Below are 21961 nucleotides of genomic sequence, written 5' to 3' on the forward strand. Positions count from 1 at the left end.
CGCGGGACAGTCCTTAATAACTGAGGGTGAATGGAGCTAAAATCTCAAGTTAAAAATAATAAATAACTCGTTGTACTGGATATTACTTAAGTTTAGAATGGAGAAAAAATGTTTTGCTTAAACAAAACTAAAAGATTGCCTGCAATTTTTCTACAGTACACAAAAGGCGCTAGTAAGATGAGTGGTTGGAGAGCTATCTGATGGTAAAGATACAGTCACAGCACTATAGTTTTAAAATACTTATAACTGCAGTTTAAAAGAATTAAAAATAGATGTATACTGAAACGTGTGATATTGTTCGGTGTTGAGAAAATGAGAACATTTTCAGTATAAAAATGTTTAAAGATTTATTGCTGACCTAAGAATATTGCTGCTTTGCTCCATTAAAACCCATTCATTTTGGACGCGCCCCCTGGCGGTCTGAGTGGGAATTCTTCTGTTTGTAGATTCTTTGATTCTGCTTTCTAGAAATTTGTATCGTTTTTAGGTAAATTGAATCTGTTTCAACCTGAATCATACAACCCCATATATATATATATATATATATATATATATATATATATATATATATATATATATATATGCACACACATTTAATCACTGTGGATTGTGTAACAGAATGTATTGTGATGAATTGGGAAATATATGTATTTGTGCTGTACTGGATAAAGCATTTAGCACAAACAAATTAAGTTATTAAAATGAATTTTTTTTTTAAATGCAGCCACCACCCTGATATGCATAGTGTACCACATTTTGTTAGTACTTGAAGAAGAACATGAACCAACTAAATGTTCCTTTACTAAAGATATAAAATAGTCATGTTTATCTGGATTAAAATAATTGTAATAGTCTTTTTTTAACTCCTAGTGCCTGTTGTCTACATGTCAAAATACTTCTTACTATTTTGCCATATTTTCCACCTCACCCTTTTTATCAAAATGCTTTTGTAGACTTAGAGAACTCGTAAAGGTACTGTACAAGGACTACGCAAGCTGTGAATGTGCATTTGGACAGATCTGAGTCATCAGCCGTGGATTTAAATAAAAGTAGCTGAATAACACATTTATTAGAAGGGGTGCCAACAAATATTTGGTCATATTTGGGGTACAGGGTTAGGGTAGTTTAGAACAATGATATTTCAACACCACGTATTTTATAATTCACTGGTATAAAACAAGCTCATACAGATGTGTGTGTAATCTGGCATGCTTTATTCTCAAATGCTTTACTTCAATTTGTCAAAAATAATGAACTGGACACCAAGTAACAGTAAGTGTAGATGTGAAATCTGTGAAAATCTAGACAAAACATTGTTTTTTTGGTCTTGATTATAAAGCCAGTCTCTGGTATGGCACAAGGCAGGGCCTCAGGGTAATAAAACACTCAGGATAAGGGTTATGTTTCATAATCCAACAGGGCAGAGAGGTGCACTCGTTTACATTAGCATTAATGGTGGTCAGCAGTGGATGATAAACAATGTTTGGTTTTTACCTCAGCATAAAGAATCATTACAGATTACATCTGAATTACCAAGAGTCCTACTATTCTCCCATCAGTATGGAAAACACCGGTACTTTCCACACCACACTTCTTCTATAATGAGCAACATTCCAGAAAGATGTGAGACCTATGTAACACATCCATAGTAATACGTCATCAGAGTCCAGTCAGTGGTGAAGACTCCAAGACACTAAAATAGACACTAAAAATAGACACTCAAATACACCTTTAGAAATGGAAAAAAAGACATTCAAGTAATCCCATCCTTCATAAGATAAAAAAAAAAACTAATATCAGAATCATTGAACAAGTAAATCTGATAAGTTATGTCTTTTCTTAATAATAATAGAGAAATAATGCCATTTCATCACCATCATAATCATCAGCATCGAGGGGCAGAAAAGTAACAAAATCTCATGCACAATAAAGCTTTAAAATCACAAATAATACAAAAAAAAAGAAAAACACAGCAGATCAATAATACCGAAATCACTCACAGCAGGTTCAGCGATTTTCCACCGTGGCCATGTTCATGCAGACGCTTGCCGTTTTTCTGCTTTTCCTCTATTTGTAGTTTTTCACAGAAACGGAAACAGCCACTATTAAAAGTGCAGGCCTACAATATCAAAATAAACACCAAAAAGCTACTGTTCAACGTTTACCGCTTACATTCTGCCCACACAGATCAGAGACTGCACTCGTTGGGTTGCTTTAGGGTCAGCGTAACTTTATCAGGTAAATTTTCTACTTAATTTGATGAACAGAAAATTGGGTTTAAAACTTAACTTATTTTTTCCCATTTAGTATAGTAAAAAAGGGTTTTAATTTATTTCCACCAATTGTCTAGTTTTTCCTTTCTGCTGGCCACATTCTGAATTTTAGGGGAAAAAAAGACTCTTCCTCGATTTATAGATTTTTCCATGTATGCATCTTGTTACAAAAGTAAGGTGGATTATACCATCAGGCTTTTCTTACAAGATTCAAAAATAGTAAAATCAGAAAATCAGGACAGAATTATTTTCCCAGAAATTCTAATTGTGAAAGGGAAAAAGACAAAAATCTAAAACTGAACCAAGTTTATTTTCACAATACCAAATAGTAAAAAATGAATACATAAAGAAGTGTTACACACAATTTTCTATTTTAAAATTTGGCCTCAACTATTGAAAATTGAAATGATAAACGTAACACTGACCCTTTAATGTCTCATAGCTAATCTTGCCGACCCTGGGTTACTGAAGTGGCAGTACAGTAGAGAGGGCTACAGAATCAGAGAGCTAAAGAATGCCCTAAATGTGGAGACATGCACTGATAAAAATGAAGGTGCTTTAGATTGTTCTTTATGTTATGCTGTAGAAGAAACACTCTTGGTTCTATAAGGAACAATGCTTATAACAGCAAGGATAGCTTATAAAGATATCCTTGTGTAGGCCACTGTAAGGCCCAATCTAATATCTCACTGCTAGTTCCATTCAGAGAAGTGCATCTTTTTAAAAGAGGGGAAGTGATGTTACAGTACAGAGCTAAAGTTGCTATTCGCTAGCTTTTTTCTATCCTTCCTCAAACCATGTAGCAACTTCAGTAACTGTTGTGGAAAAATAAATTTACGATTTTTATGTTTGTTATATAGCAAAGAACAATATTCATTGAAACAACATTAAACTAATATTGGAAATTGCACTGGTTATTATACTAACAAAGAAAATACTACATTTGTGGGTGGGATTTTTTAGCCACTTGTGCAACCATCTGCAGTATTGTCATATGGACACAAAAAAAAGAACTTTATAAAAGTGCAGGCATCACAATGCATACATGACTTTTTTATGAATCTCTGACACCTCCTACTCATAAAACTGCACACAGATTATACACACTACATTTCAGATCTCCACATATGAATAAATGTAAATACTGTTCTTTTACAAATATATAATGCTCTGTTTAGATGTAGTAATTTATATAAGTACACTATGTAGGAAGTAGGAAGTGTGTAATTTGGGATTAAACCTCCTGCATTTTCTGCTTCATCATTTCCTTCCTCTTTATGAGGTACTATCACCTCATACAGGGCTAGCATACTCGCTCTAGTGTTTTCGTCTTTGTATGAATGTAAATATAAAAAAACAGAAGGAGGTGGTTCTCTGTTTTAAAAAACACTTGGATACCCATTAATTGGATCTAAGACTATTTTAATGTTCACTGTGGTTGTTCTTCTACAGCATCTCTCAAAGAACCATCTGAAGCATCTTTATTTAATAACATTGCATAATGATCCATCACTACTAAGAACAGATAACACACTGTATTCCATCACTTAGCTTGTAGGTGCCTTAGACAACCATTCATCTATTAACATTAATGTAATGTAGAAATAAAGACATAAATGCACAAATGTCATCCATTCATATTGCATTGAATATGGCTCAGATTATTCTATCCGTTGTTTCTTAAGATAAATAATTTGACTATCACACCACTGTCACCGCACACAAAACAATAATAATAATAAAGAAGAATAAGAATAATAATAAAAAATAAAAACAGAACAGATGCTCATATTACAGGTATACCGTATTTACACTGATAAGCATGTTGGAGTCCTCCTTCTTCAGGTTCTTTAGGATGGTTCTTGAGTCGTGATATGGAGAAAATTGAATGCTCAATCTCTCAAGTGGCGCAAACAACAAAAAAAAATCAAGACTTTTCTAGAATGACAGGCACATGAAGTCAGCTCCCCAGTGTAACGAAAGAAGTTCATCATTACTCAAGTACACAATTACACAATTAGGTCTCCGGGTGGTGCTCTCGATTCTGGGTAGTCACAAAGTCACAAAGTGATTAGTGCCCTCCTCCAAGCGTTATGAGACTCTGTAAAAATGCTGCTGCATGGCTGGTGGATCACGTCTAGAGGAGAAGTTGTGTGAAGCCTTTGTCCACCCATGTTGGTTATATTACATCAAATTACATCATATGGTCATACTGTGTGAAACAGGCAAGTACTACAGTTAAACATTGTGGATGACTATTGTGGATTTGGTCAAAAGAATAAAAACCTCTTCAACAGTATTCCTTCACAACATGTTAAACATGTGTTAAAAGGTGTACTGGAGTGGGCTGGTTAGGCAGCAGTGTAACATTCTGTCAGATTTGATTAGAAGAAATTCCTTAACCCACTGCCCCCACTGAGGGAACTGTGGTGAGAAACCTACTCCCGTTAACCAATCATTCTACACCACTAGTACACAGGCCATGAGAGGAAAACCACATCTTTTAAAACAGACTACAGTCAGTTTTTTAGTTAATAAATAAATCAATAAATAAAAGCAATAAATAAATGCCAAAACAAATCTGTTAAAATCCATTCTAATCCCACAGTGATTCGTAGGAAGTAAGAGCGGGCTTTTCCTTTGCAGTGTGGTCCTTCTCCAGAAAGGATACCCATCCCTGTACGAGGCTCCTTTGGGTCACTGCTATGACCTTCTCACCTCTCAACTTTATTCCCTCGTTCTCCAGTCGATTCTCTCTCTCTGTCCATCTGGCTCTCCGGACACGAGCGAGTGACCTCTGATACTTCCATGAGTGGTGAAAGCCGTGGTGTACGGGGGTCCGATCTCCATACACAGGGTTCAGTGTTCCCTCACACAGCCGTCTCCAGGTCCTCACGAGCCGCTGGGCCTTCTGACTGCTGCCCGTCCAGATAGGAGGCCAGTTCAGAATCGCCAGCTTCCTGAGCACAGTCCTTGGGAGTTTTTCCCTGAAAGAGAAAAAAATAGTCAAAAATAAACAAATATGTCAAAATATACTACAGTTAAGACCATGGGTTCTATTGTACACCTGCGCAAGATGTATTGCTATGCTCTTTCCTATCTTAAACCACGTCAACAGTCTATTTTCATGCCTTGCACCCGTGCCGTTAAAATAGCGATGGGCGTGGTGGTTTGAAGGTGTGTTCAGGTAAATTTATGGCGTGTTTCTATTTTGGGGGTGGAAAACACAGGAGCTCCACTGACTGAAATAAATCTAGACAACAGTCAATTATCAGAGTCCATTCTATTAGGTGCATCATGCACGCTGCACAGCCAGCAAGCATACACCCACCCTCGATAAACACACAAATAGCTAATCGCTAAAATAGGGCCCCATAAGTGTTTGGACAGTCACATAATTTGATTAAGAGACACATTGGAGTTGTAAGATACAGGTCTCATAGTGACATACTGACGTATTGTGACTCATTCTGAGATTCAGAGAAAACAACTCACAAGGAAATTGGCTTTGCTGGTGGAAGCCCCAGCCTCCAGCAAGAGCCGGCACACAGTTTGATGCCGCCGCCGGGCAGCCTTATGCAGTGCGGTGTCTCCTCTGAAAAAAAAAAAAGGTTTCTAAAATGTCATCTTCTCAGAAAGAGGAGAAAAAAAACAGCTGAAATTTTTATTGTCAAATTTAACAAAACAAAACCAGTGGGTGGCACTTACGTCTCCTTCTCAGTTAAATCCAGGATCATCTTTGAACCTTAAAAAAGGAGAGTAAAACATCAGAATTTGACAATCAATATTCTTCAAAGTTTACCCTATTTATAATGAAGCAGTAAGTCAAACTGGGGCCATGTATCGATACACAATACAATATATTGGGATATGGATATATATTTTTTTCACACCTAGTATAATAGGGTATTAAATGAACAGCAGCAAATTATTTAAATTAATCCACACGCTATGTTAGCATCACCTTAAAAGTCAAGAGTCAGAGTCTAGTCCTAAATTTAGGCCTGAATCAAGTTTTGCAAATGCCAACACTCTGGTTGCCAAGTATAATATGGGATTCAGTCCGATGCTGCTTTTGTCATCTCTCTAGTTGCCATGTATGAACCACATTTGGCTGACTGATGTACTCATGAGTCTTATTTGACACTAGCATACTTGGGGCGATTCTTCATTCTGTCTGGAATGATCTAAAAAAGTCACAACATTGAGGTATCAAAGTTCTGTTCTGGGTCTAAATAGTACACAGCCAAAAAAATAGCACTGCATTCCACCTACCTCACATTCTACCCATGCAAGCCTAACATGGTCTGGGAACTCAGTGTGGTTCTCACCTTGTTGAAGAATGAAGCTCACAACCTCGCTGTGGCCGTTCTGAGAGGCCAGGTGCAGAGCAGAGCGGCCCCCCGTATCTCTGACCAACAAACTGAGACCACCACTGGACAACTGTGAGAGAGGGAAAGTGAGAGGTGGAAACAAGACAGTGGTTGGTTATAGTGAAGAGGGTAACAGCACAGCCTTTAAAAAAGGTTTGGTTGGGTTTAATTCCTCAGACAGAAAAGCACACAACTTCTCTCATAAGAACGGGCCTGTCATGATAATTACATAATCTACTTGTCCTACAATATAAGGACTTTACACATTTTTTCTGACCTCATTTTTTTTTTAGGGTTTTTTTTAACGAAAAATAAATAAATCATTGATGTGAATGAGAATGTATGCTTAATAGGGGTGTGACGAGACACTAATATCACGAGACGAGACACAATACTGGGTTCACGAGAACGAGACGAGACAAGATTTAAAAATAAAATTTTAAAGAAAGTTTTATTTGACAAAATCATTTAACGCAAACTTAATAGACTGGTTTCTCTCACACATTGATTCTATAAGAAATAGAAATAAGAATAAAATATAAAAATAAAACTTTTCTAAGTCTTATATAGTGCAAACAATAAGTGCAAACCACAACCAGTCATATTAAGACTATGGTTTGTGTTTTTTTTCTCCTAAATTTCTTGTAATTTAACTATGCATAACCATAACCAGTTATATTAAGACTATGCTTGAAGTGCAAACAGAGACAGAACATTTTTTAAATACAGTACAGAGCTAAGGGATTAGTACACTCTTCAAAAAAAGTGTGGAACAAATGCTACAGGCCTAGACTTAAATGCAAATAAGTAAGATTATATAAATTAACAAAAGGCCTTTTGTTTAAAGAAATCTGAAACCTTTTGATTATTGTGCTTGTGTGTGTGTGTGTGTGTGAGAGAGAGAAATTACCGTACTAAAGCATTTTACACAGTCATGACATATTTAAGTGCAAACAATGAGCGTGATATTTCTCATATTTCTCATTCACTAGCAGCTACCAGCGAAATCTGAATCAGATGCTTTTCTGTAGATCACATGCTTACCGTTTGTAAGTCACCTGAGCTGGCTGCACTCAGCAAAGCTGCAATACAGACGGACAAGTTAGTAATTTTCACCACAGCTCCTTTTCTCATATTAGAAGTCTTTTCTATGTGCTGTAAGAAAGCACTATCAGTACTATCAGTAGTGGGAGTACTGACGCTCAGAGGGAGATTTTTTTCTAAGCGAAAGTGCTATAAAATGACTAGAGGTTATGGGAAAAAGGCCTTTTTACAGTATCTGCCTGTGCTTGTGTTATAGGCCTACAGTTAACTCCACCTAGATAATAAAACAAGCTTGACTCTTTGCTGTACCTTGTTCTTCTGGGGTCAAGGGCACACTGCAAGACACAGAACAGAAAGAAAGAACAGAATCAGTCACATTTCATTAAATTCCTTTGCTTTATGCTCTGGTTTGCCAAAAGTCATGGGACAGAAACTAGTATCATGTCCCAGGACCTGTCATGTCCACTAAAAACTAAAGAATGCTGCACTGACCTGTGGTATAAGTGTGTGTTGGGTCCCCTGTATTGAATGTGGATGTATTTTTTTGTTTTGTTGTTTGTCTGTTTACATGGACAATACTACCCATCTGCACCCACAATCCGGCCTCACTCCAACTCCCATAATTCACATTATCTTGCAATGAGCACCCTGACCAGTGTGCATCCTCACTCACCGAACTTTACCAGTCAGGTTGTAAGGAGCAGTAAAGCCACTGCACTGAAGTGCAGAGTTATAGACGGGTTTCAGTGAAGTTTCTCCAGCAGCGAGGCTGGAGCAGTATTAGCATTAGCTGCTAACCACAGCGCTAGCTCCATTCAAAGGTGAGTATATCGGAATGTAGCCTGCGTGTTTATTGTGTTAAAACAAGCTAAGCGAACCGCTAGCTGATAGCACCTCAGGAAACACAGTGCTAACCGCACTGTTGAAAATATTGGAAATCTAAGCTTACTGTGAATAAACAGAAGCCCTTTTCTCACCTAAATAAACAGTTTTCAGGAGAGAAGTAGATTAACATACAGCACTCTTTTTTTTTTGAAGAATTACAGTTTTGTTTACCTAGCCGCCGTATAATCTGGTACACCTTATGTATAAAAAAATAGACACTCATCGATAGTGCGCCTCATAATCTGGTGCGCCTTTTAGTCCATAAAGTACAGTATATAAAAATACATTAAAAAATAACAATCCCTGACTCCTGGAAAACATCTGGGTAATTCTCACCCAGCGCTGGGCTCCACCACCACATCAGGCATTTCTGGGACTCGGCCCTGGCTCACAGGTGGCACCTCATGGTCCAGGATGAACACCTCTTCTTGACAGATTTCCGTCACAAAGTGCAGATGCTCCTGTAAGAAGCAGAAAAACACAGCATATCAACTCTTAAGGTAGCACAACACTATATTATTTTTTTTATGTCCAAATGTAATATCAGAAGAGATATAGAGTACATGAAATAAACTAATCTAATCGATTTTATGTAAAATATATATGTAAATTAAAATCAATTTAATTGACTGTTTTTTCCAGCATTAGAGAGTAAAGGGGGAGAGTAAGGCCTACCTGAGCCTTGTCTATACGATAAAAACGGTCAGCTGACGTGGCTGGAAAACAGAAAACACATGGGAACAGAGGTATGTTAATTTGTAACAATGTTGAATTGTATGTTCCAAAAAAAAATGCAAAAAATAATACAATCCAAACTCACAGTCCAGAAAGCTCCAGTTAGGAGACAGTCTGTGGGCAGAAGCAGGCCGGGGCAAACCTCTGATTTCATCCTGAAAAAAAAAAACATCCTTTAACCATGTCTTTAAACACTTTTTTTATTTATTTAAAGAGACTATATGTTACAACAGTGCGAAATATTAACACAAGGTATTCACCTGATAGTGCACTCTATGCCCAGCAGAGGGAGCCTGATGCAGGTCCTAGTAAAACAGCAGATACTGATAAATAAAATGTTAACTGAACTGATCATGGGTGGCTTGGAAATGCCCACACCTGTAAATTGTGAGGTAAAATTATTTAACATTTCTCAATTCTCAGTGTCCCGTGTGTAACATGACTGTGTCATAGAAAGCATTACCACCCACAGTGGACAGTGCAGTGGGTGGTAATTATTGTGACCGGCAGCAACTGAATAGAATTGTCTGTGCAAACAGACAAGCAACAGAAATTCACAAATTACATTTGCCATCAAGATGGCGCCGAGCATGGCTGCCGTGTTGCGAGCTCCCACTTATTTTAGCAGTTTTTCTTTGTTTTTGTATTTGCTTGTTACTCTTTTTGCACTGAATGTTACTGGCATCGTCACATATGACCGACAAACACTCCTGGGAATCAGATCGTCGATCACTCACCGCAAACCGGACTTTGAGTTCCACAACGCTGATCCTTTGTTCCCTAACATCGGAGAGGCTCCATTCACCTGGGTCGCCCGGCCACGCACGCGACGCAGACGCCGGAAAAGAGGCAAGCGAGCCGGTGTGCTCGTCAGGCTGAGACGCCGCGCTCACCGTCCGCCTCTTCCCACCTTGTTGCTGGCTAATGTGCAGTCCTTGGACAACAAGCTGTGCGAGCTCCACGCACGGATCGCTTTCCAGCGGGAGATGCGTGACTGCAGCGTGATCTGCCTCACAGAGACCTGGCTATCCGCGGACATACCCGACCACGCGGGGTTCTCTCTGCACCGCGCCGACAGATCCAAAGAGCTCTCTGGGAAAAGCAAGGGAGGTGGTGTATGTTTCCTGATCAACAATGCTTGGTGTGATCGGAGGAATGTACATTTCATCGAGTCTTTCTGCTCGCCGGAGCTGGAATATCTTATCATCTCCTGCCGGCCGGTGTGGCTACCTCGTGAGATTACAGGACTGTGTTTAGCGGCAGTGTACATACACCCGCGTGCGGACGCGGAATTCGCACTCGGGAAGCTACACGAGACCATCAACAAGCAGATGACCGCGCGCCCGGAGGCTGCACTCATTGTTGCAGGGGACTTTAACCGGACAAACTTTAAAACTTTTTGTCCAGCACTGTTTCAGCACATTACATGCTTCACGCGGAAAACCCAGACGCTTGATCACTGCTACTCTAACATCCGAGGAGCCTACAAAGCCCTCCCCCGACCCCCGTTCGGCAAATCAGATCACTCCTCCATCCTGCTTCTGCCCACCTACAGGCAGAGGCTGAAACGAGAACCGCCCACCACCAAGGAGGTACGCCGCTGGTCTGACCAATCGGAAGCTATGCTTCAGGACTGTTTTGATCACGTGGACTGGGAGATGTTCCGTGATTCGTCAAGCAGCATCGACGAGTACGCAGACACAGTCACCGCCTTCATTCGCAAGTGCGTGGATGACGTAGTGCCCCTCAGATCAGTGCGCGTCTTCCCCAATCAGAAGCCCTGGCTGAACGGTGACGTCCGTTCCGCTCTCAGCGCACGCAGCGCCGCTTTCAGATCTGGAAATACGGAGGAGTACAAACGAGCCAGCTACGCTCTCCGTAGGACCATAAAAGCGGCCAAACGTGGGTACAGAGAGAAAGTGGAAGCACAGTTCAACACAGCCAACACCCAGAGCTTGTGGCAGGGTCTGAACATTATCACTGACTACAAGAGAAGCTCTCACACTCTGACCAGCACCAACGCTGAGCTGCCAGAGGAGCTGAACCGCTTCTACACTCGATTCGAGGCAGATCACGCTGCGCTCCCAGAGTGCGCCCCGCCCACCGCTGCGCTCCCAGAGTGTGCCCCGCCCACCGCTGCGCTCCCAGAGTGCGCCCCGCCCACCGCTGATCCCATCCCACCCTCCGTCTCTGAAGCTGACGTGCGCAGAGCTTTTCAGCGGATAAATCCACGCAAGTCAGCTGGTCCGGATGGCATTCCCGGGAGAGTGCTTAAAGCCTGCTATAGAGAACTGGCAGCAGTCTACACGGACATTTATAATACATCACTCTCTCTCTCTGTTGTGCCAGCTTGCTTTAAACTGGCCACCATTGTGCCAGTTCCAAAGACTGCCCACACCACCTGTCTGAATGACTGGCGACCTGTTGCCCTAACCTCCATCATAAGCAAATGCTTTGAGAGGCTGGTTAGGGATATCATTTGTTCCTCACTGCCTGCCACCCTGGACCCACTGCAGTTTGCATACAGGCAGAACAGATCCACTGACGATGCGATCGCCCTGACCCTGCACACTGCCCTCTCTCACCTGGACAAGAAGGACACGTATGTGAGAATGCTGTTTGTGGACTACAGTTCAGCATTCAACACCATCGTTCCCTCGAGGCTCGACATCAAGCTCCGGGATCTGGGTCTGAACAGCACACTGTGCAGCTGGATCCTGAACTTCCTGTCAGACCGACAGCAGGTGGTGAGGATGGGCAACATCACATCCTCCTCACTGACCCTCAACATCGGAGCGCCCCAGGGCTGTGTGCTCAGCCCGCTCCTGTACTCCCTGTACACCCACGACTGCACAGCCAGACACAGCTCCAATGTCATCATCAAATTTGCTGACGACACAACAATTGTTGGCCTGATCTCAAACAACGACGAATCGGCCTACAGAGAGGAGGTTAACATCCTGGAAAACTGGTGCCAGGAGAATAACCTCTCTCTAAACGTCAGCAAGACCAAGGAGCTGATCGTGGACTTCAGGAAGCAGGAGAAAGCATACTCGTCGATCTCCATCAACGGGACTGCGGTGGAGAGGGTCAGCAGCTTCAAGTTTCTGGGTGTTCACATCAGCGAGGATCTGACATGGACAGAACACACCACACGGGTGGTGAAGAAGGCACAACAACGCCTGTACTTCCTCAGACGGCTGAGGAGGTTTGGTCTGAACCCCAGCATCCTCAGGACTTTCTACACCTGCACTGTGGAAAGCATTCTGACGGGCAGCATTACCACCTGGTATGGGAACTGTACTGCTCTGGAGCGGAAATCCCTGCAGAGGGTTGTGCGCACAGCGCAGTACATCACTGGGGTTGAGCTCCCAAACCTTTTGGATTTATACACCAACCGCTGCCTGAGGAAATCCAAAAAGATCATGAAGGACCCGTTCCATCCAAGCCATTCCCTGTTCTCACAGCTGCCGAGTGGAAGGAGGCTCAGAAGCTTGAAGACCAGAACCAGCCGGTTCCGAGACAGCTTCTTCCCCCAAGCAACCAGGCTGTGGAATAGCCAGTAGAACGGTGTTCTGCCCAACCCACCCCACTGACACCCATACAAACTCTGCACCCTGCACTTTACTTTACACTGCATCTATCAGACTTTTCCATATTATACAGCATTCTGCCCCCTGCACTCCCCACTCAACTCATTCCTTACCTGCACTTACTCATAGCTATACTGTGACATACTGACTACTTCCACACTATCCATATCTACATCTGTGCATATCTGTTCTGTGCAATATTTGTCTATAGTGTAAGTTATCATGTTTATTGTAATTAAGTGTATTGTAAATAGTGTTTATACTGTAAGTTATCTGTATGTCCTATTTTTATATATTTTATATTATTTTATTACTCTCTTGTAAATATTATTCTTTACGCATTGGTGGGAATCTGCACCCAAGTTTTTCACTCACATGTACACCTGTACTCTGTGATGTGACAATAAAAATCTTGAATCTTGAATCTTGAATCAATGCAGGAGACCCCACAGGTCAGTGCAGTCATGGGACATGATACATACAGCTCTGGAAAAAAATAAAAGACCTTTTAAAAATGATGAGTTTCTTTGATTTTACCAAATTAAAAACCTCTGGAATAAAATCAAGATGAAGATGGATGATCACAAGCCATCAAACCAAGCTGAACTGCTTAAATCTTTGCACCAGGAGTGGAACAAAGTTATCCAAAAGCAGTGTGTAAGACTGCTGGAGGAGAACATGCCAAGATGCATGAAAACTGTGATTAAAAACAGGGTTATTCCACCAAATATTGATTTCTGAACTTTATGAATATGAACTTGTTTTATTTTGCAATAATTGAGGTCTGAAAGCTCAGCATATTTTATTTGTTATTTCAGCCATTTCTTATTTTCTGCAAATAAATGCTCTAAATAGCAAAATCAAAGAAACTGATTCAAAAACTGTAGTGGTCTCTTAATTTTTTACAGAGCTGTAAATATATATACACATATACACACACATACACACACAAAATTTGAGTGAGAGTTGTGCGTCAGGAGACTGCTGTAATAACTGCATGTGTGTGTTAATGGTGAGTTTGAGTAAATAAGGGAATCTTATAGTGGCGAGAGGACACACTGCCCCAGTGTTTAGTGTGCAGCAGTGATGCCCTGACAGAAAAACAGCGGCTCTAATAGAGCAGAAACACTCAGGGGAGCGTCTCACCTCCTGCAGTCTGTCAATGTAGAGTCGACACGTTTCTAGGTCACAGTCTCCTCTTACCACCACTATGCCAACCGGGGTAGCTAAGGACAAACACACACACAGAATTAACAAAATGTTGTGAAAAACATCCCATACCGAAGCATTTTTTAACACTATCATTATACAAATTTGACTATTTTCACAGCATTATTGCAATTGTTTCCTGTTGTCACAGCTAATATATTACTGATATATCTGTATTTTTACAAAAAGGAGAAAAGAAATAGAATAGAATGAAAATTTAATTTTTTCTTTGGTTTCACCATACAATTGACAAATAACAGACACAACCGCATCCAAACCATACTCCATTCTCATCCATCCATTCATCCAAACCATACTCCATCCTCATCTATTAATTCATTCATCCAAACCATACTCCATCCTCATCCATCCTTCCCTCATCCATGCATCAATCACTCACTATCCATCCATGCATCTGATTCCTGATTCTGCTCTGCATCATTGTGAAAGATACTGTAAATAAACTGCACCAGTTAAAGTCTGTTCATCCTTCTGTGTTTGTGGAAACTCACAGATGTCCCGTAGTCGCTCCTTGTCAAACTGCAGGTTCTCGTACTCCGGCAGGCTGATCCGGTTGACCCGCAGTCGCAGGCGTTCAGGCACGGCATGCGAGCTGCAGAAAGGGAAACACACACACACATGTACGTCAGCACATGTGCAACCTTCTGCCGCACCCTGGTGTACAAGGCAAGACATAGCAGACACACACTCTTCACTTACCTCATCCCCACAGTGCTCACTTTACCTATGACGTCACACACAGGTTGGTGACAGGATACTGAGTCAGCAGCTCCAAGGAAGTGGAGTAAAAAGCTGATGTGCCCTCATTTTGAAAGTATCAAGAAATGGGCAAATCAGTTTGTAAAGATACTTTCCAACAGCTGCTAACTGAATAAATAAATGACTCTGTGTCTAACCTGTGTAATATAGTAAGTAAAGTGATCACCACATGAATCAGATCAACTCACAGATCTTGCTGAGGAGAAACAGAAACTTGACAATTCTCATACATGACAGTAAGCAGAAATTGTCAATAAACAATTCAGCAATCTAAATTATAAAATAAACACCTACATACAGTAATAGATGTTTGTACAGTAAATGCTTTAAATAATTAAATATCCCTTTAAATATATAAATATAAAACAAAACAATTGCCTATTTAATTATACTCATTGACAAAAAAAAAAGTGGTGTTGAATTATATGTATAAATGTTATGATGACATATGTAATGTTGCAGTCAATTACAATATTATATCAGTTGGAAGCCCTGTACGAGAAGCAACACGTTGCTATCGCTGAGCTGTTAGTGTCCCTCATCTCACTACTAGTGGTGACCAGTTGGGCAACTGGGCAGAATGTGTTTAAGTGCATTGCAGAGGCATGTCTATCAGTTGATGATCTCTCACCAAGGGGTACACTACCCAAAAGTAGCCTCTGATAAGCCTTTTTATAAGACCTTTCATCCTCCCGTGTCTAATCATACAACAGCTATAATTATTTACATATTGACCTAAGACACATCAGGTTTTGAAGCTGGGTGACTTATTTAAATATATATAAAGAATATATAATATATAAAAGAAATTTGGTCTACAAATTTCCGTTTCGTGTCAATTAAAATAAAAATAAAATAAAAATTACAGAATTATGAATGATATTTTTCTGTAAAACAAGACTGTTCTAAGCTTTGAGTGACATGATAAAGGTCTTGAACCAAATCAAAGTACAAAGTTAACAAGGGTTATTTCAAATGTTGACCTAAAGACCTAAATCTGTTGTGTTCACCTTTAACCAAGTCTATAAAACCTCTTACAGAGAATACAGACCACCAAAAACACTAGATAACTGGGTGGGGAAGACGAACACAGCCAAACACACACAGACTCAGACACAGACAAACACAAAGACGCAGAACATGTATGTGCTGTATGTACAGACCCTCCTTCCACATTTACACACACAGGCACACGCACATACACACACACTCGCCCGGCATGGCTGAGGAGTGTGAGGTGGGTGTGCGAGAGTGTGTGTGGCGAGGGTGAGAGAGAGATACTTACACAGAGAAGGAGTCTGGGGGAGCAGAGAGGCGGCGCAAATCTGCTGCGCACACTTTCTGAATGCTGAACGCCAGCACAGGCAACACAGGCAAGCCAGAGGAAAAGAGAGAGAGAGAGAGAGAGAGAGAGAGAGAGAGAGAGGCAGGAGGAGATGAGACACAAACACGGATAAGAGGGTTATATTATTAGCATGGAGGAGGCAGAGGAGGTGGAGAAGTAAAGGAAAAGTTTGACAAAAATCCAAATTTTACCTTTAACTCAAATGTAGTTGTTATATATGACCATTAATAATAATGCATTTTGATATCAACATTATAACTTGAAGAGAGACTATACACCCTGGAAAGGCGCCTGGTGAGGAATTTTTTTTCAAATTTATATAACTAACAGGTCGTTAGACTGTTCACGGCTTTAAACTCTTTTTTTTTTTTAATAAACAGATTAAATACAACTGGTGATCGATCGCTATATCGGCCAGCCGATTAAACGGGCCGATTATTGCCATTTTTAGATAATCGGCATCGGCCGATATCTGCGCCCACTAAGCCAATATTTTAATGAATGCCTCAGGCTCTGTGTTCTTCTGCAGTGGAGTCGTTGGAGCTCCCCCTAGTGTCTATTCCACCATCCTACTGACACACAGCAAAGGAGCTGAGGAGCTCAGTTCCCCTCAACCTGCAGAGCTTCAGACACAACTGCAGAGAACAGCTTCACTTCACCTTCAACTAAATCCAAACTGGACAGGTAAGTGAATCTGATATTCACTATTGATATAGTATCTCAAAATATTGAGATAGTATCTCAAAATATTGACATTGTATCTCAAAATAATGACTTACCATCTTACAATAAAGACTTAGTATGTCAAAATATTGAGAGCAATTTACTTAATAATAAAAAAAAGAGTGTGCTTGATTATAAAAAAAAAAATTGTTGGTGGGAATGGGCTTCCAAAGGTGTGACTGCTGTAATGAGTAACTGTTAAGTAAATTACTTTACTTTAATTACTTTAAATTACTTTACTTTTTTCAGTAGGTACTAAAGTTTAACATGATGAAAGAATAATTTTTTACATTTTATTATTTATTATCACAGATGACAGCCACACTCCTCTGGATATCATCAAGATGTATCAAACATTCAATGTTCGAGCCATTGAAATTTAAGTGAGTTTAGAATACTAAACTATATTAATAGTGTAATCCCAGATGGCTTTAATGTGTATCATTATTATTGTGAATAAATAGGGCCCCTTGGTCCTTTTTTGGCATAAAATAAATATGTCAGGGAAGTATTGGTTTGAAATATCGTCCCAATCTATGCCGATCGGTCAATGCCAATGATTCTAAAGATGCATCCCTATCCAATTCTTTCTGGACACTCTCTCCAATGAACCCATTCAGCTACTGTAGTTTAGGTTGCATCCATTGCTGACACAGATGTGTAAATGCACACACCATACACAGCTTGTCTAGTACCAGTAGAGAAGTGTTGCCAAAAGAATAGGACTCTCCATGGCGAACGATGGCGAAACCAAATGCCAGGCATGGAGAATAAAATGCATAAATCCCTAGCATTGAGCTGTGGAACTCTGTTCTCTGGAAAGATGGTGCTCCATTCAATCCTTATTCAAAAATTGAAGTGATGAGTTGCGGATGATGAGGTAATCATCACAAATCTTGATGCTCTTGTCACTGAATGCATTCAATTTCTAAGATTTGAAGCAAACGAGGAGCTTGATTTATTCCTTCTCTCTCAAGGAGAAACATTTTAAGTGCTGAGGAAAGGGGAGGGGGGATTTTGATGGTGGTCCATCAGGTGTTGCATGGTTGTTGGGAGACACCTTTTATCTTTAAACTGGTTTTAATTGGTATTTTACCCTGTGGCTACTTGAGTAATGGAAACTTAAATAAACTATCACTGCTACAAGATTTTTAAACTCTGATGTAATGTGTGCAGTTCACACTAGGGGAACATTTCGTGTGTTTCTTTAGTATGGTACTAAAAGATTAATTGAAAGAACTAAAAATCTATATAACTACATTATCAACTGCATTTCAGTGGAAAATTAAGTATTTAAAGTATTTTGTCTAACTGTTCCTTTAAAGAAAGAAAAAAGAAAATGGGAGAGAGAGGGAGAGAGAGAGAGCAGTAAGGTCTGCTGAGCACATCACGCAGTAGGGAGGAGGGGTATGTGGGTTAGTGTGGATCAGGGGGCTCTTTAGACAGGAGACAGTGATGCGGTGGAGAGACTGGGAGCTTAAACAGAGAAAGACTCACAGCAGGCAGAATCAGACAGGTTAGTAACAGCCTGATACAACCACCTAACCTTTCATAGCATGTGTATTTGTGTGTCTTGTGACATTTACAAAAGTGTGTATGTTCAAATGCAAATCACCTCAATGGATTCTCACCCGGATTCTACTTAACTATACAACTATATAATGTATCTATCTAGCAACTGCCCAACAACCAACCAACCATTATAGAGATATCAAGCTAACCAAGCAATCACTCAAATTAACTGCAGAGCTACACTTTATGCACAAAAACATCTGAATTTTGAGGGTATTAAAACTAGTTTTTTATCTGCTTTAGTTATAGTAACTGTCCTACTGTCCAGAAAAGACTTTCTACTACATTTTGTTTGCATTCAGCAAAAAGAGCATTAATGAGGTGAGGATGTTGGATGTTCATAATCTCACCTCACCTCATCCCACACTGCCAAAATCCCCACTTCGGATGGAATTAAAACTGTGATGATGCATCATTTCACAGTTCTAATGCTCCACAGTTTAATCATGCATGCTTTTTCTGTCCCATGCCTGGCATTAGGTATGATAAGTTCATGTTTATTTACTCCAGAGCAGTACAGTCTCTACAGGGATTAGACAGGCTAAGTGTGTGTGTGCATTTGTCACATCTGTGTCAGAAATGAATGCAACTTAAAGTAGCTGAATGCAACTAACTAACTAACTACTTAATCATTTAGCTACTCTACTTATCTACCTAGCGACTTGCTATAGTAATGATAATACTCACCTCTGAACGGCGAAAGAGCTAGCTCTTAGCTCATTTAGCGGGTAGTAATACTAATACTAAAACTAATACTGCTTCAGAGCAGAGTGGCTTTACTGCTCCTTACAACCTGACTGGTAAAATTCATACAAAAGACGCACCAGATTAAGGCGCAGGAACGATTTTGGGGAAAATTAAAGAAATGAAAGTGCGCCTTATAATGCAAAAAATATGGTAACTTAACTAAAGTAATAGGTAGCTCAACAACTCAACAACAAACCAACTACAGGGTCTTCTATCTGATATCTAACAAACTAATCAATTAACTAACATTATAATTATGCTACTTAACTAATTAACTAACCAAATATCTAACCAATGAAACCAATGCAGAAAAAGCTGGTTAGGACGAACTCTAATATCTTTTGTGTGCATCACTTAAAGGAACTCTTTCACTCACAATGCTTCAGTTTGGCTGTGGAAATGACCACAGGCTAAAAAAGGTTGTTATATAAAAGTGTTATTTTGTATCTGAGTGTGTATAGATACAGAATATAGAAATATATATGCGTCTCACTCGTTGAGCAGCGGGACAGAGGTGCGCCTCTTGCTTTTCTGCACCATGTTGGCCTGGTTGCGGAGGGAGATGCGGAGCGTGGATGGTGCCAGACGGCACGGCTCTCCATCCACCTGTACAGGCATGGTCTTGTAGGTGGTTAGAGTCACCTCCCTGCACTGGTGCAGCCTCTCCCCATGGCCTCCCACCTGCAGCGCCGCCTGGTGGTGAAGAAAAACCTTGTGATTTTTTAAAAATATAATTTACAGTAAAAAGCTTGGGGCCAAATATCTTTTCATTATGTTTGTATTAAATGTTTCCATGTTATTTACCAGTGAAGCCATGGTAAAGCCAATGACCTCGATGTAGCCATCATCATGCCGCTGAGGCTCAAAGTCTCTGTGGTCTCCTGTGTTGCCCCATGGCATGGTTCCTGCACAGTACCTGTGGAGAAGGAGTGAGGTGAGGGTGAGACAGAGACCAGGTATAAAAAAAATAAGGTATGAAAAATAAACGTGGTATGAATACTTTTGCAAACTAATGTATTCTGCTGTTAGGTGGTGGCTGTGGTGCTGCTAAGCAGGTGGTTAGGTGCTAGGTAGTTGTTATTCTATCCAAATTGGTTGCTGTGGTGTTCTTAAATGGTTGTTCTTAAATGGTTTAGTGTGTTTCATCACCTGTTTAAAGGTATTTCCACAGTCACACATCTCTTAAAAAAACGGTTCTTTAAGGAACTAAAAGCAATTCTTCTATAGCACACACCAGTAAAGAGACAACCAATCAAAGGACAGCTTACACACAACCGTTCACATCATGATGAATAGAGATTATGGCTAGTCTATGCGTTTGAGAATATTTACACACCTAGGAATATTTAAGAAGACGATGCACTGGAACTTCAACTCCTGGATCTTGGCAGTGAGATCCGTACCATCACACTGATGAACCCCATCATGCAGAAGATACAAAGCATTAAGAGAAGCAAAATTCAAGAAGCAGAGTCACAAAATAGGTATTCTTGCAGGGGGATTGTCACACTTGTGAAAGATTAGCAGATTAGCTGTGTGTGGCGTGGGTGGGTGGGTGGGGGGCTCGTTGTACCCACTTCATTACGCCTAGTGATAATGGAACAGACAGGGCACGTCAAAATCAGCGCCCACGCCCACTCAGGCCAGCAGCTTCCGGCAGACCCGGACCACTCACCACCACTTTGACATGCTTGGACAGGTCCCTGGAGCTCCTCTGCAGGAAGTCGGAGAAGGCAGCCTGAGGGGACAGCAGACACACACACACACACACACACACACACACACACACACACTCATAGTCAATTTCTTTCTCTACCTCTCTTTATTTTATCTCTCTAACTCCTTATCTCTCCCCCTTCACAGAGTCTCCCAGGCTGTCAGTCAGGACTGCAGTTGTACTCACCCCTGCATAGAACATCTTGTTGCGGAAGCGACTGTTGAATTTCTCAGGGTTGGCTTCTGCATAGTAACAGAAAGACAAAAACCAAGCTGTGTTCAATAGTGCATTCATTCACCCAATGATTCTGAACTAACAAATATCAAACTGAACATCCCACAGCTGTACACAATGGTGTTGCTCATTAAAATATGCTTAGTGCATAGAATTGAAAATCTACTGTATTGGTGTATTTGCAGTCACTATAAAAAAAGAAAGCATGCACACACCCCCACACACATTTTGACTGCCATCAGTAAAGGGTTATTATTGTTTTCTTTAATGCTCTTGCAATGTATGATGAACTGATTATTACTTTGTTGTAAAGATTTTTGTTTATTTGTTTTGTTTTGTTCAACACAGTACAATCCGAAAGCTTTGAAAAAACATTGAATTATTAACTTTTTTTCTACAAGCCTTCTAGTGACCATTCCACTGTAAGAATAAATTAGTATAAAAAACTGATTTGAATTGATAATGAAAGGCATTGTCGTTCAGGGTTCATACATGTTTTAACCAATAAATTTCAATTTTTTTTTTAATGACTTTTCCATGCCTTAATGGCAAATTTTCATTACCATATGATTTGTAAAACATCAGTGCAGACATGGATAATAAATCCAAAACTAACTAAAACTATAATCAAAACTGATTACAGTAAGCCTAAAATGAATCTGATAAAAATGTTGACACACAATCTTTAAAAATTAAAGGTGTTTCAGATCCTAAGAGCTCCATTACATAGG

General features: G+C 40.3%; 1 protein-coding gene across 3 annotated transcripts in view; it reads right to left on the minus strand.

The window, feature by feature from the left end:
- Nucleotides 1-1038: 1038 nt before the first annotated feature.
- The window catches only part of dgki (diacylglycerol kinase, iota), a 99437-nt gene continuing 78514 nt past the window's right edge, over nt 1039-21961 (minus strand). For 2 of the 3 annotated variants that reach the window (XM_049473432.1, XM_049473433.1), the window contains exons 16-33: nt 21183-21238; nt 20955-21017; nt 20616-20689; nt 20084-20195; nt 19773-19972; nt 16178-16240; nt 14625-14725; nt 14050-14129; nt 9571-9615; nt 9396-9465; nt 9251-9291; nt 8912-9036; nt 8000-8025; nt 7691-7728; nt 6605-6716; nt 5982-6018; nt 5769-5868; nt 1039-5260 (exon numbers count right to left, since the gene is read on the minus strand). In XM_049473432.1, coding sequence (XP_049329389.1) covers nt 5144-5260; nt 5769-5868; nt 5982-6018; nt 6605-6716; nt 7691-7728; nt 8000-8025; nt 8912-9036; nt 9251-9291; nt 9396-9465; nt 9571-9615; nt 14050-14129; nt 14625-14725; nt 16178-16240; nt 19773-19972; nt 20084-20195; nt 20616-20689; nt 20955-21017; nt 21183-21238 — 1460 coding nt within the window. In that variant the 3' untranslated portion in view covers nt 1039-5143. The remainder of the gene's footprint in view (nt 5261-5768; nt 5869-5981; nt 6019-6604; nt 6717-7690; nt 7729-7999; nt 8026-8911; nt 9037-9250; nt 9292-9395; nt 9466-9570; nt 9616-14049; nt 14130-14624; nt 14726-16177; nt 16241-19772; nt 19973-20083; nt 20196-20615; nt 20690-20954; nt 21018-21182; nt 21239-21961) is intronic. The other variant, XM_049473439.1, reaches the window with a different exon arrangement.

Source organism: Astyanax mexicanus, chromosome 2 (assembly GCF_023375975.1).
Source record: "Astyanax mexicanus isolate ESR-SI-001 chromosome 2, AstMex3_surface, whole genome shotgun sequence".
In the NCBI taxonomy this organism is placed as follows: Eukaryota; Metazoa; Chordata; class Actinopteri; order Characiformes; family Acestrorhamphidae; genus Astyanax; species Astyanax mexicanus.